Source organism: Lissotriton helveticus, chromosome 6, assembly GCF_964261635.1.
Source record: "Lissotriton helveticus chromosome 6, aLisHel1.1, whole genome shotgun sequence".
NCBI lineage: Eukaryota > Metazoa > Chordata > Amphibia > Caudata > Salamandridae > Lissotriton > Lissotriton helveticus.
The window spans coordinates 1,775,182,508-1,775,198,474 of NC_136067.1; the positions used below are offsets into that span (position 1 = coordinate 1,775,182,508).

At 42.6% G+C, this 15,967-nt stretch overlaps 1 protein-coding gene across 1 annotated transcript in view; it reads right to left on the bottom strand.

The window, feature by feature from the left end:
- The window catches only part of PRKCE (protein kinase C epsilon), a 1,245,727-nt gene that overhangs the window by 154,340 nt on the left and 1,075,420 nt on the right, over nucleotides 1-15,967 (bottom strand). The window contains exon 12 of the mRNA XM_078649672.1: nucleotides 13,070-13,224. Coding sequence (XP_078505798.1) covers nucleotides 13,070-13,224 — 155 coding nt within the window. The remainder of the gene's footprint in view (nucleotides 1-13,069; nucleotides 13,225-15,967) is intronic.

Below are 15,967 nucleotides of genomic sequence, written 5' to 3' on the forward strand. Positions count from 1 at the left end.
CTTTAATTTGGTCCACACATTTTTTACACACACGCCTTTTGAGCCTATACACTACTGCTCACTGATATTTCTGACCATTGGAAGGGTTATTCCTTCTTGCCATTATTTCTGCACCCCATGTCAATGAACCAAAGGTGCGGTTATTGCAACCTGCATATACCACTTTCTTCTCAGACAAACTGGTGAGTAAACTCAGGCTTCTCTTTTGCCAAAGGTGCTGTTGGCATTCCTAATGGAACAGTCTATCACTCTCCCTGCCTTTTTCACTCCACCTCACTCTTTTAATAAGGAAGACTGTCTTCACAATTTGCAGTCAAAGAAAGCTCTTAACTTTTATATATGGATGAGCACTGGGTAAATGGTGAGCTTTTTATTGACTCTGCCCGTTCTAAAAATGAAAAGGCTGTCTAGAAGGGTACAGGTGAGTTTTCATCTGATGAAAGACTTGTTATGCCTGGCCAAAGAGGAGCCTTCAGGGAGAATTTTGACCCCCCCCCCTCCCCCCACCACCAGAAACAAGGCTGTCTCAGTTAAGTCAAGAAGGGGTGTTCAGTACTGAACATCTGCCAGTCTTCTACATAGGCATCCCCACATACCTTAACCAGGCAGTACTGTCTTGGTAATCAAGTCTGCAGGGAGGACCAGTTCTCCTACCTGGTCCTGAAGGTGTAAGGCCATTTTTGGCAGCTACTCCTTTGGTATCTGTTAAAAAGGTGAGGAATCCGGGGCACAGATAACTACAAGTTACTTACCTTTTGTAATGTTTTTTTGGTGGATAATCTGTCTGTAGATTCCTCAACACCCTTACCCCTCCTCCCTATTCTGTGGATAGAACTTTTGAAATTCTAAACAAGCCTCGAGATAGATTTTGCACACTGCCATATTTGCTATCTATTATGACTGATCGATGTGTGAGGGCATGTAAGACTTCTAAAGAAAACTGATGTCAGCACGCAGGAGTGAAGCCTATACATAGCTCTATGACATCCCTTCCGTAGTTGGTGAAGTCAACACGTTGCAGGTAGTGCCACGTTTCAGCATGCAGGAGCAATTGCTACGAAAAGTTTCAAATCCAGACTCGCAGCTGGAGGAATTCAACATCCACCAGAGAGTCACTGAAGGTTCGTAACTTATTCTTTTATATAAAATATAACATGTCATTTGCTTTGTAACTTTTGATTGGAAAACACTAAAAAAAACACAAAGCATATTAGTAAATTAGGTTGCAATGATCAGCCTTGGAGTTTGATTTAAATGTCTTGATCACAGGTATAGCAGATATGAGATATGAATTGTTATTTGTCTGGGATCAGTTGGGGTGTAATTAATTCTGTTTTGAATTACACTGACATCACACTCCTTGATAATCCTGTTCTTCAATTACCACTTCAAAAGCAACACCTAGGATGGAACGGAGAAAGCTCCCCTGGCTTGCCCACTAGGATATTTGGCACAGAACAGAAACAGAAGCAAGATTCTCCATTCAGAAGAGAGTTCAAGGAGACAGAGCGGAGCATTCCTTAAAGAAGACCTGGGTCATCTGTTGGCTGAAGGAAAGATATTTCCTTTAAAGCTCAGGGGCCAGACTTACAGGGTGGACGGTGAAGTTGGGAATCAGGAAATGTATCTACGTTTTTGATGCATGGAACTCTGGGATAATTCTAAAGACGCAGAGAATGTTTGAAGGCGAGGTAACATATCATATTGATGATAAACAGGTAGTATAAGACCTGATAAATGTATTAAAATTGACCAAATTCCACCACTCACTACTAACGTATATACCCTTTAAATCAAGCTAACTGGCCCAGCCCAATAAATCTGCCTGCTGCACTGAAGAATTTCAGCTTGATCACTGAAGAGACGTGTCTCTAACTTTTGTATGCACTTGTGCCCGCTGAATATATTTTTCCCAAAGAAGCATTTATTCCCATGATAAAAACTTTTAGGAGTACCAACCTCAATCAGTAACAGAAGGTGCGCAGTTCTCAGCCCGTTGCATGGAGGATGTTTTTAGGTATACATAGAGGGTTTTGGGTCAGACCTCTTCATTCATTGGTCTGTTCAACTGTTATTTGCATTTTGTTACCACCCACTACAGCATACAGCTTGCGGGACGGGATCCACCCACTTCAGCCATTGGCTGTCCTGCACAGTAAGTGAATGCCTTTTGCCTCCTTCACAAGCGCATATCAACCCAAAAAGAACCACACTTCAGTGGCAGGGCAGATGGGCTATTCATTCACTTTGCCAATACCTTTCTCTTTCTATCCTTTATCCTTTCTTATTTTTTTGTTTAGTGATCCTCGTGTTTTAAAACTATGAGACTTATTTAGAGTTTGGCACAGTAAGACACCTGCCAGAAAGAACATGGTGTCCCATCTGCCATTTGAGAGTATCATTGACATCAGAGTGAATCATATTACTCTGTGATGTGTGTTAAAAAGGAAAACGGTTTCTATACCTCTATTTAGTACACTTACCTTCAAGGAAATACTGTCCTGATAAAATTATATACAGTGGTAAATGTATTTGTTTTATTGCAAGTACATGGCTGCAACGTTTACACGACGACAAGTTTTATCCTTCTTTTTATTTTTTTCTACATATGTTTGCATTCATTTCTTTTTTTTGATTAACAATGGCAGTTACTAGCTTTGCCAAGCTTGTCTCAGGTTTCTGTACTTCACACAGGATAAAATACATTTTCAATTGATTATGTATTTGGAACTGTTAGAAATAGGGGTCTCTAGTGGGCAGAGGTAGGTACCTTTGACCAAATAGGGACCCTTGCTTCTAGTCGGAGTAAGGGGGATACGCACTTTAGATAACCCCTGCTCACCCCCTTGGTAGCTTGGCACGAGCACGTAGGCTTATCCCAAGGGCAATGTGTATTTGTACCAACACTCACAGTAACACAGTGAAAACACCACAAATGGACACCAAACCAGTTTAGAAAAATAAAATATCTTTATCTAAACTAAACAACACCAAAATGACAAAAATCCACAAACAGATACTCAGAATGTCTTTAAAAGGTTGTTGCAAAAATAAGCTTGTTGATGGTAAATGTGACACTTTACTCTCAAAGTACCTTGGATGCGTAACGCAGAATAAACAAAATGGTCACAGAGACAGAGATGCGTAGATTCTCCCTGAGCTCCGGTTACGATGTGATAACATGGCGCCTCGATGCGTTGCGATGATCTGGTGCGATGCGACAAAATGGCGATTGCGTGCACTCCCGGCGGCGAAATCGGTTGTTTCCTGAATCGTGACAGGCCCAGTGACATGCTTCTCCGGTGATGTGCCAGCGATCAACAGCGATGGCGGCACGCTTCCTCAGCGATGGGCCCTGGGACACGCTTCTCCGGTAATGCGGCGTCGAACAGCGGCAGCAGCGGCATGCTTCCTCTGCGATGCGACGGCAGCTGCTGCGGTGGCGACACGCTTCTCCCTCATTGCGTCGCGAGTTCAGCTCTCAACAGCAAGTGCCTCACACACAGTTACAGGCACCTCCTGGTAGGTTAGAACTCCCCGCAAGGAAGTTCAGGGAAGCTGGGGGTGAAGTCCTTTTGTTCCTGGGACTTCAAAAACAGGAGGCCAGCTCTTCTCAGGCCATTGGAGACTTTTCTTCAGATAGACATAGCACACAACAAAGTCCTTCTTCAGCAGGGGACACAACAAAGTCCCTTTGTCCGCTCCTCAGTAGAAACAGCATACCCCAGACACACAGCAAGGGCAGTACTTTCCTCAGTCTCTTCAGCTATCCTTGTAGGCAACAGGTTCCTCATGATCACTAAGTAGTCTGATTGCAGGGGTTTCAGCTCTTACGTTTATACCCCAATAGTCTTTGTTCTCTATGTGTTGGGGGTCCTGGACCCAGTTCAGACCAGTTCTGGATGCACTCTGCCAGTGCACAACTTTTTCCTTTGTGAATGTGGGCCAAGGTCTTCAGACGCACAGCAGGAGGTGGAGCCAGCATTATGGAAGGCAGGCACAGCCCTATTCAGGCCCAGGTGCAACTCATCCCACCACTCAAAATGCCGATAGGTCAATTCAACCTAGTGCTGACTCACTCAGACTCCTGGAGCCATCCCAGCCCTGTCACTCTCAAACCAGACAGTCAATCCACAAACAGGCAGAGGCACACAGAAAGGTTGAAAAAGAAAATAGCCACTTTCTAAAAGTGCTATTTTCAAACACAGAATTTAAAAAACATCTTTACTAAAAGATGTGTCATTAAATTCTGGGTTCAGGGATACCAGATTCAATTTTTCTATCTCACTCCTATGGGAAGATGTGCAGGTAAACATGTTACACAACATTCCCCATTCTGTACTATGGACAAGATAGCCTTTCAATAGTGAAAAACGAAATTGGCAGTATTTCACTAACAGGACATGTTACACACACTAGTACATGTCCTACCTTTTACATACACTGCCCCCTGCCCATGTGGGTACCTTGGGCCTACCATAGGGGCGTCCTATGTGTAAAAGAAGGGAAGGGTAAGGCCTGGCAAGTGGGTACACTGGCCAGGTCAACATGGCAGTCAACAAACTGTGCACAGGCACTGCAGTGGCAGGCCTGAGGCCTCTTTTCAGGGCTACTCATTTGGGTGGCACAATCAGTGCTGCAAGCCCACCAGTAGCATTTGAATTTCCAGCCCTGGCACACTCAGTTCACTTTACTAGGGACCTACTGGTAAGACAAATATGCCAATCATGGATAACCAATCACCATAACAATTTACACAGAGAGCATATGCACTTGAGAGAGCGCCATGATGCCTCAAAAATTGTAGGGGTGCATCATAACCACGAGTAGTCAGCACCCACATATTTAGAGCACCTTACTAAATGTGTGATTTAAAAATGTAACAGTAGGTCGGGGAATAAGTGTAGTAAGTAGAAATGTATCCTTAGCATTTGCAGACTAATGTAGGGCTTTAACAGAAGTGTGATGCTTTGAAAACGTAGGAATGCTGTTCATTATTTGAAAGGCTGCATTAGAAAAGACGTGCCATATTAGAAGTTGCACGCATAGGAAGACAAACTGTAATGCATTAACGTGAGTAGGATTTAGGTTTTAGAATCGAAATGTAATAATGCTTTATAATGATTTCCAATGTACTGCTTATAATGTAGACTTAGAAATGCATTTAAATGTGTAAAGGCCTGGGACACGAAGAAGCCAGTAGAGGCCTAACTGTAATTTCTTTAGTTGGCCTTACTTGAACGTGAAATGATTTTTCTCCTTGAGAAAGACTGTCTTAGCAAATATTGAAATGAAACTTCGAATGTGTGCAAGGCTGCCTCTCACGTATTTCGGTTTGCAGGTGCAAGGCCATGGAGATTGTTAGGTAGAATGAGTCATTGTTTAGGAGTTAGGATGGTAGGCACGAATGCAGAGGAGTGTTCAAGAATGCAGGAGTGTAACATTAAGCGGAGAAGGTGCCTGGGACCCAAGGACACCTCAACGGACTTCGATGGAGACGTGCCATGCTGGAAAAATCCATGGACCGACACCTGCCCAGAGAGGCGTGTTCGGGGCGTGCCTGCTGGTTTGGGGATTTTGTATTAGGGACAGTGCCCGAGGTTGGAGAGCAGATTTGGTCAGGAGTTTGGAAAAGCAGGTTGTAGGCAGTTAGAGCAGATTTTGGGGAACTTAAGACAGAGTAGGGGGTAGGAAGGAGAATCTTAGAATGAGCTCGGTAGCTAAGGCTACTTACTGAAAGTGAGTGTGCTTCTTAGGAAGTCTTCACTGCTGACACCTTTACTCTTGCCTGTGAGAAATGTCAAGTAGGGATGTCACCTTAGAGTTAGTGTAGGGACAGACTAATCAAATTCATTTTCTTTTTGTAAATGCAGTCCAGACTTCAAGTGGGGACTACCATAGCATGTCTAATGCTTTATGAATTGACTTTGCTCTTTATTTTGAGTCGTCTGAGACTCCTGCGTAGGATTATGTTTTATTAGTGCCAGTTTATTTTCTGAATCTCTTGCTGAGGTGTCTGTATGTTCAACTATTTTTGGCTTTCTAATAAATCTTTAAACTTTAGTTCGTAGTTAGTGATTCTTTAATTTGGATTTGGTTGTTGGCTTACAAGCTGTTGAAGTTATGAATTTGGAGATCTTCCCTCTACACTTCTAGGCAGGTAAAAAGATTCGATCAGCTGGACCTGGGATTCTGGAGATTGGTAAGGAGAAGTCTAGATAAGAATACCAGCTTCCCCACACTTTAGCACTGATCAGCAGTAGTAAAATGCCCAGAGTTCTAAAGCCAACAACCACAGGTCAGGAAAAAACAAAGGAGAAAGTAGCAAAAAGTTTGAGGATAACCCTGCAAAAAGGGCCATTTCCAACAGGAACATATTGTTTTCCTCAGAATGTCCGATTCTTACATCCGATGTTCTTCATTTTTTGGATCATTTCAGTTATTTTGTTTTGTGCTAGTTAACTATCTCTGTTTGAACAGTGTAAGTTCTTTATTTTTTTCACACCACCTGTACCTTTATTTACATACATCTTGCATTGTTCCTGTGGCAGGCCTTACTGCTTGAGTCTAGTTACCAAGAGTGTCCAAAGGATTGGTAATAAGAAGCAGCTTGTTTTTGTGTGTCACATTGTTTGAGAGCCTCAGTCACATGTCACTTCAAGGCATTGTTCTCTACCCAATTCTACATGGTGTTATTTTCTTTGGCATCTAGAACTAGATTTAATTACACCCCATATATGTTGAGCAGCTGTTCAATTTCCAAAACAGGCTCACATTGCCATCTATTGTTTGCCTGCTTAGGAAAACATGTTTTCTCTCAGGTGAGGCCATTTAACGTTTCTCTAAACATCAATATCATGTAAATAATAGCTAGGAAACAGGAAAGGTAAAGACTGGCAATCATTACTGGCCTTAAAATGATGCATTGTAACCCCGAGTTCATTATTTCATACAGTTCAAAAATAGAAATATAAGCTAGCCGAGCAACATTATGCAACCTCTGTAATGTATCTGTGTGGCTTACTGTTTTCTCTTTACAATAACGTTGCCACTAGATTTATATTTCTTCATGTGTAGTTTACACAAAACCAGAAGTCGCCAATCTAATCTTTAGAAGAACATTAGCATTCATTTCAGGTACACCTTGATTTGCAATCTGTCAGCCCGCCGCAAGCCATTATAAATGTATTGTACACATGACGTTCCAAGACGTTTGTTTACACTTTCCTGCACTTTCAGAATGCAAATCAGTCTATATCTAGGATAGGTGATCTTGGTTTGTGCAATGAAAGTAGTTTCATTTTGCATAACTTAAAGGGGGCATGGACTTTGCTCCTTACTATTAATTGCTCTTGTTGGCACTCACCAATGCTGCCAGTCAGTTACACGGTCTTGACCTAATCAGCCATCCATGGCCTCGTGTGTACATTGAGTTGCATATAGCTTGGCATCATATGTCACAACTAGCACTGCCATGTTACATACATGCTGGGGTAGCTGTGGCCCCTATGAGGGCCGCGTAACAGCAGCATTAGTCCTCACACCATCCTTGACATATTATAAACTGAGATGGCACCATAAAAGAAACATGAGGCATTCAATGTACCATCTACTCCAGTTTAGGCAGATAGTTATCAAAGGAGCTAGTCTTCTAACTCACTCGTTAGCTGGCAACTAGAGGTGTGCAAAATTCACATAATATACTTTTAGTGTTGGGAAAATTACCACAAATTAAGGATAATAATATAAAAGACAAATCCAGCTTTAGGAGCTATATGCTCCAGTGAAATATGTCCCTTCATCAGTTTTTAGACACAAGGATGCATTTTGCTGTAATAAAAAAATACTGCGAAAAGGACATCTGGAGCAAGCAACTGCTACTCACATTCTGGCCAGTCACATTATTCCCACAAACACGCAATAAAAATGCGCTGCACACGGCACGTAATTACCTGATGTGCCATAATGGTGTAATTTATGAAATTTCACATAAAAAGTGCAACATGACAATCCCAAAATTATGTGAATTGCGCTGGCATCATTTCAAGTTTACTTACGACTACTGGCAGAAGTGAGAATCGCATTTGTTTTTCTCGCTCACGTAATTTACAGCTGGCCTTTGCTCTTTTATGGTTATTTTGCTATTCATTATCATTTAGGCACGCTTTAGTGTAATTTCTTCCACATGTCTTCTGATGACTCTAAGGATGCAGTGTGCTATTCTCAAAGAGCTTCCATTTCAATGAGTTGAATCCAGGCAGGACATCTGATCAAGACGTCTATCAGAAATGGAATTATTAATTTGAAAGGGGGGTATTTCTACTACCTCAATAAACCCACATTGCTTAGGCTAAAACACAATTCTGAGAGAATCTCTTCTCAACTCCTGGTTGCTATGTTACATGCAGCAGGCAATCCCCAATGGAGTGTGTGCTAAGTCCAAGCAGTACCAACAATTTTAAAGTAAAGAACACAACAAGATAACATTCCCAAATCAATTTGAAAATGTAGAAAAAAAGTTAAAGATTGAATTGACACCTAGATCATCAAAATTGGGTAAGGGGACGAGGGGAAATAGATTTTAACGTTTTAATGGAAGGGTAAATAAAACAAAAGTCAAGCATTATGGAAAAACAACAGTTAGAGGTGGACTGCGACCCACATGCATTTTCTGGCTGACCATGATTGAGTCGGGATAGGATACACCAAGCCTGTTGTCCCAGTCAAATATTTTACCTTCAGTCCTTGCCTCCAACTGCTAAGAAAGCTTCTTTTGGTCACTTCTGTAGCCCCCAGCTCCTCATGGCAGGTGTTTAGGCACCAATTCTCTCCACCCAGGTCTCGTACAAGGTCTAGTCATTATTTAGTCACCTGGGCCCTCTTGGAGTTGTTAGGAGTCCTTCTGCTTTTTGTGACCCAAAAGCAGGTAAACTGGAGATCAACCACTTAGCCCTTAGTGAGTAGTTACAGGCCCTGGTTACCTGCAGGATTCCAGGGTCCTTCTGCCAGTAGGAGCCAGGAGTCAGACATCAGAGTTCTTATACCAGGGTCTTCTGGTTCATATAGAGTCTCTCTAGTTCCAGGAATGTTTTGAGGAGGGTTCAGCGGAAGTGCCAGATCTATCTTCTGTACTAGCCAGTGACTGGAGAAAGTTTACCACCCAATAATAACTATTTAGATGTATCACCCCCCCCCCCCTTGCTGCACTTCCTCATTGTCTTACTGGAAAATAATACAGAATCCCCTTTTTCAAAGTGACAGGTCCCAGCTCCCACCCAGCAGGCCCGTCACCAGCTTCATGGTCAGCCCCTTGCCTCACAGGGTCAAAACTGGTTTTCCCTCCTATTATGGCTAGGGCCTGTCTAGGAGGGTCCTGGGGTGAATAGAAGAAGCTGTGCTTGAAACCTCCAAGTTAAAACAGGCTGTGCTGAAGCTGCTCTTCATTCAGCCAAATGTTTTTGCCACTCTCACATAACTAATCCCTTCTCAGCAGTTAACACACATTGGCCTTTTCTGGGTCCAGCGGCAAGCCATTGTTCTGAGTCAGGGTCATCAAATCTCCCAGCCAAAGATGTGTTTACCAGCTCTGGAAGTGTGAAAAGTAGCAGAACAGGTTTTAACATAGTTCTTGTTCAGGTAGCCTAAAGTAAATGTATTCAAAGTTACTTTTCTGCCCATTGTAATCAAAAATATGTTTTCACCAACAAATTAGATTAAAAAAAACTAAGCATGGAAAAACTTGGAAGCATTTTTCGAACTCTTTCCTGAGCGGAGGTGAAAAATATTCCCATCTAAGCCTATTAGAGAAAGATCTGACCAGGCCTCCTGAATGAAATGGATATTGACTTTCATTTCATTGGCAAGCACACAAACACCAATATTTAGTGTGCCCTATTTTTGTACATGAACACCCTACCTTGGGGGCATACAAAACTCACTTGTAGGAGTGAGTTATGAATATGCAGAAACAGGCTTTTCCTACATAGCAAAGGGACTTTTACCCGCCATGTGTCACTGCAGTGCATTTAAACTGCAGCCTCGCCTTGTTCTTTGCAGAAATATATTTTTGTCATATATGAGCCTTGGTGTAAATATTAGTGCTGGGTGAAAAATTCCACCCTGCTGGCAGAACACTCTTAGAACGTGAAGTTCTGGCAAAATTCTGTCAACAGCTGTGTGGTGGAGTTTCTTCTTGCAAACGGCTCGCCAACGTTAAGTTAGTGAACACGAGTGAGAATTTGCATCCCAATGCGCGATTTTCAGGCGCCAGAACGCCACCCAGCAAGATTTCTAAATGTGAGCGGTCGCGGCAGTCCACAAACGTTTGCACTGAGAAAGCTGCTGCTTGAGTCAAAAATCTACTTGAGCGGCAGAAAGAAGCAGCACCGTCGGGCGAGCTGTTCACACTGATTTTACAGCATCTCACAACCTCCCAGTGCTAAAAATCAGTTCAGGTAGTGTGACGTGCCAAATTTCGCCTGCTTGTGGAACTCAGCTGAATCCTGACAATTGTATTGTGAAATGCTTTCTAGCCCTAAAACAGAAACTGTCCTATTAGGAATAGAGGACACACAGTCTACAGATTCATTCCAGCCGTCAAGGTGGAAATGTAAAGGTTTCATTTTCATGCTAGTGGAAAGCAAAAGAAAACAATAGCTTTGCACTCTGGACCTCTGCATGTTCAATAGATATGAACATTGTACTTTCTTTTCACCTCAATGGCCAATGCCTCATTTAACTGTTGAAGGTAGTTCACAAAATAGAGGCCAGCAGAAGTAAAAAAATAAAAAAAATTAAAAAAGCACGCGAAAGTTAAAACAACACTCATAGAAAGAGATTTGACGGGTACCTCCAAAGAAATTCACTCTCAAGAAGATTTTATACATAATTGGGCCAATTAACACAAGTATTTTTGGCTGCCACAAATGCCTCATATATGTCTGCCAGGAAATCACTATGGGATTCCTGGCAAGAGTAAAGGTATTTACTACTGAAATGTCTCCACCGAGATTATAAAGAAATCTGCAGCTGTAAATCCCACGCAAGGGGTGGGAAATGGATGTTCCAAGGTGTGGTTTGCTTTGGAAGTTTGAGAACGCCCGAAAACAAGCATTTTTGTGAGTGTTCCAAATCTTCGATAGTAACCCTATTCCACCCTTTAAGTAGTCAGAGATTTACTTCGGTCAGGGACTGAAGTTACTCCCCTTTCAGGGCAGGAAAGGCAAAAGAACACCCCGAATTTACTGGGAGAGAGGTAGCCTGGTGGGATCTTCATATGACATTCCAAGTATTACGTCTGGAAATCCATGCCTGGTGCAGCTTGCCAGGTACATTCCTGAGAATGTTCGCAAATTCCAAGAAAAAGTAGAAGTACTTTCGGAAAGAGTTCTAAATCTCCACCAGCACTCCTACGTTATTATTAGTGAACTGAGCCCATTAACTTTTAGAAAAAGGCGACTATCCCTTTAAGTAATTGACACGAAAGGAACACAAAGAACCATGTTCAGAAATTGGAAATCTGCTTCCACAGGAATACTGCTTTCAGAAGGACTTCAAGAAATCTATGTTAGTCTGAGTCATAGTTTCTTGAGTATTGCAATGAGCTTCTTCCATGTGGTATTTTGCCCACACGTTAATGTGACTCAAATGTGCTTTCGGATATGTAAATTTATTTTAGGTAAGATATTTTCCCTATGGCAAATCCCTTTCCTCTACTACTCACTCCATACCTTTCACAATTGGGACAGCCCCCTCCTACGCCCTCCTGGGAAATTCAGTTACTCATGCTAATGTCAAGAGCAAATTTGTGTGATGGGAAATTACCTGTAAAATCTCTGAATACCATAAACGTATACGTTTGTCAGTGTTGATCTAGTTTTGCAGCATGCCAGGCTGACCCTAATTTAGATCATCTGACACTATGCCACTGACAAGAAATGTCCACATTCGTAAGTGAAATAGTAAAATATACAATTCTACCAATTCACAATGGAAACAGGCTTTTGTGCACCTCCCCTGTACTCTGATGCACTATATGCCCCTAGATCAGGCTCAGAGTGTTCCACCGACCTGGAGCTGCAAGCCTCAGCTCCATAATTTCCTAACACCCAGTGGTGGGAGCGCTGGTATTCACCGGATGTTGTGATTGCTGCCTGGAGAGAAGGGTCAGCGCCTCAGAGTGGTAATTGCAGTTGGCCGCTTGGAACGGCTTATCAATATTAGGAAGGGGCTTTGTGTTGGTTCGCGGCTGCATTCTTGGCACAAAGCGCCATGCGTGCAGGTTGATTCATTTGATTGAGTGTATTTTATGAATTTGTATAGCACTCAGGAAAGGGTACGACCATTCATCAACAAAAAGAACTGTCTACATTACATTCACTCACCAGCGATACTCCAAACGTGGTTCTGACCATCGAAACAATACAATACAAGAGATAGGTCGAAGGCACACAATAGACTTAGATAATACCATAAAAGTGTTTCTGTGATTGCACGTTGCAGTATACGTGCAAATTGCGAGACACTTTTAAGATACACTGTCCATTGCTTCAATATAGTGATTACATACAATTTGCAGGGGCAACTCAAGAAAAATAAGCATCTGCAAAACAAATGTCTTCCTTTTAGCTGGAAGGGAACCCAATGGCCATCAACCCCGGCTTCCATTTCCTCAAGTGGAACAAAAAAACGTCAAGGATGTGGCAACGCTCCCGAGGAGGGGGGTCTCTAGCAGGGAGGGAGACCAGGAGAGGGGGAGGGAAGTGATTGCACAGCTCTGCAATAAGGCCACCACCGACTCACAATGTGCCCGCCTGCTCGACAAGGCCTGCGTTTGTGCTGCAACAGAAAACTGGCACTTCCAGCTGGCCAAAGCTGCCGCCACTATTCAAATGTTAACATTCTGGATGACACAACTGCCAAAAAAACGGTCAATGTCAGCAAATTGGAACAAGCAACTATCTATGTCGAGTTGCTGAGCGACGAGAGGAGAAGAGGACGGGGATTAAAGACGAACCGGGCCAAAATCTTAAACATCACTGGGTGTCTCCTCAAATGAAGCATACATTACCTGTAGATGACGCCATGTTGGTGCAGAAACATGAGTGCGGAAGTGACCTCGGCTGCGTAGAACCGGGAGCGAGGTTCGTCAAATTTCCGCGAGCGCTGGATTTGGAACATTAGGTCCCCTCCGTTCACATACTCCATGACGAAGAAAAGGCGGTCCTGAAATAGATGGAAACAGTGCCATTTAGCAAACGTCTTTCAACTTTACAAAAAAGCGGTGTCAAAGCAAGTACTGGGAGACGCGGGGGATTTGCGTCAACAAAGGGAATCAACAAAGCAACAATTCTTGGGCAAGAAAAGCAGAGTCCTGAAAAGAGCGAAAATTAACATGCGATGCCATTTTTTTCCCCACCACATTGCAAACGGTGCAATTTCTCGCACATAAAGCATTACGCAATTCATGTATCTATTACTGAGAAAATGTAATGCACATTCATTCACATTTGAGCAGATGCGTAGCACAGTGAATACAACTGAAGCTACAACTGTGCTGAGTATTAAAAAGCCTGCAAAAGGAAACGCTCATGCATAAAGAACTGACTGAAGTATCCATTCACTGATTTCAGAGCTCATTTTAGTCTGCTAGTCCAAATTAAGAACCACATTGTTTTGAAGTTTTCCTTAGACAGAATTTAACCATACGTGTTCCAATACAGAAGCTAATGCGAAGTTCGAAAGGTCGATGAAAAAAAAATAATTATGCTGCATGTGTGAGGATTTATATGGCTTTAAAACAACAGAACAGTCCACAGATTATGATTTTTACAGGAACAATAAAAAAAATTCTGTATGGATGGCACAAGAAGGAGCACTCATTGTAACAATAATTCAGTGGAAGAATGTATTAAACATTGTGCCATCCTTGATAAATACACTTGGAGAAATAAAAAAAATAGAAAATGTACCACATATATAGTTTAACTTCACACGACGGACGTGGTTATAACACGGTCCGTATCGGCATTTGCATAGCACATACCTCCCATTTATAAGTAGCTTCCTGTATGACCCCAAGCTTCCTCAATGATGGAGACACACCCACGATAACAACGACAGAAATACACACAAACCATTTCTCTGGATCTACCACCAACAAATCATCACCACCAAGCACATTTCAATCACCAAACAGAAGGAAAACAACTACATGCAAAAGTAATCTTCGCCCATGGTAAAATATATATATATCTCTCTCTCCTCCCCTCCCCTCCCCCTCCCCCTTCCCAGATGAAGTTCAGCGGCAAACTGGGTGAGAACCAAATGCCAGAAGCTCACCTCTGACAAGACCAAGGTGGTCCTCTTCGTGATTGACACCTCCCTCCATAGCACAGTGGCCCACAGATTTAGGACCAACACCTACAGAGACAAGGAACCTAAGGTTCATGATCAACAATCATATCCCGATGTCTACAAAGGTCAACACGATTACTTCAATCTGCTTCAAAAACCCTCCAACTCTTCAAGAAAGTCTTCAGATGGCTCCTGCTAAGCACCCGGAGATCGGTCTCCAGGAGACTCACTCTCAATCTATAACACCACACATACATATCCAGACACTTAAGTGCTCTCAACTAGCTCCCCATACAAAAATGCACCCTGTTCAAACTCCACACTCTCACCTACAGAGCATTACACAAGCCCTGCCGCACACATGGCGACCCTTGCATCAAATTCCACACTCCGGCCAGACACCTCTGCTCCACCTACCTCCTGATTATCTATGTCCCAGACATCCGAAAAAGCCAGAGGTCATACTTTTTTCTGATCTGGTTCTGAAAGAGACATCAGATCTGTCACCTCCATCTCAGAATTTTGCAAGAAACTGAAAACCTGGCTCTTCCAATAGGTTCCCAGTAAGGGCAGCTCCTGCCTTTCTTTGGCACGAGGATAAACCAGGAAGATATGCTTCTTCTACAAGTCTTCATAACATAGCAATACATAATGTAGCATACCGCAGCGCGGCACAGCATAACACAACACAACATAAAGGAGACTTGGTAGCGAGGAGTCTTTGTATATGATCTGGGTAGCAATGGGTCTGTTCTGCATTGAGCTTAAGGATGGCTCTTATCGGTTTAATGTGTGTCCCATTCTGTCTGACTTTGTATAGAATTTTGGGCATGTGTTTGGTGTCTCAGTGAATAAGCCAAAGAACACTGCTGTTCGTATCGTTCGGTGAGGGAGAATACCTGTCCTCTACACCTGCATAAGAATTAATTAAAAAAATAAGAGCGTTGGTAAGCCTATCAAGAAAAGGGAAACCTTCGTCTGATTTCAGATCACAATAGCTTTTATTGATTTTCACATAATGCAGTTATGCAAAAAATCATATAATTCCTAACAAATTGGTGCATTGGCATTGACAAACTTTTGGCTTATTTTCCAAATCATTGCATAATGCAATGTTTTGTACATTACCCTGGGCTATTTTCATTTAGGCGCTCGGTCAAGTGACACTTGAGCTGGTGCCAAGCGTTGGCCAAGAACCAGGGTGCTGACGATATTATGTAGGGTTGTCGTTATTCCTTCTTTTCCGGGTTGCATGAAAAGACCTACAAATAGACATCCTAAATGCAACAAAGCCACGTGGTTGGTTCATTCCTGGAAATCCATGCATCCGTATCATCATGCTGCTCGGTTCTGCTCTAGTCCCGCTCAAACTGGTAAACAGGAAGCAGGAAATCAACCCCACACCAACCTTCAACTGAGGATCACCCCACAGTTCCCATGGCTCAGGACCTCAGGGAAAACAAAGTTACTCTTTTATAATAAACAGAAAATTATAAGATTACAAAAACTCACATCTTCTCTTCCTGTTTTAATCCAAACACAGAGTACTTGTGAGAACGGCGCAGAGTGTATTTATTAGAACAAGCTAACCAAACTGAAATATTTTCAAAGC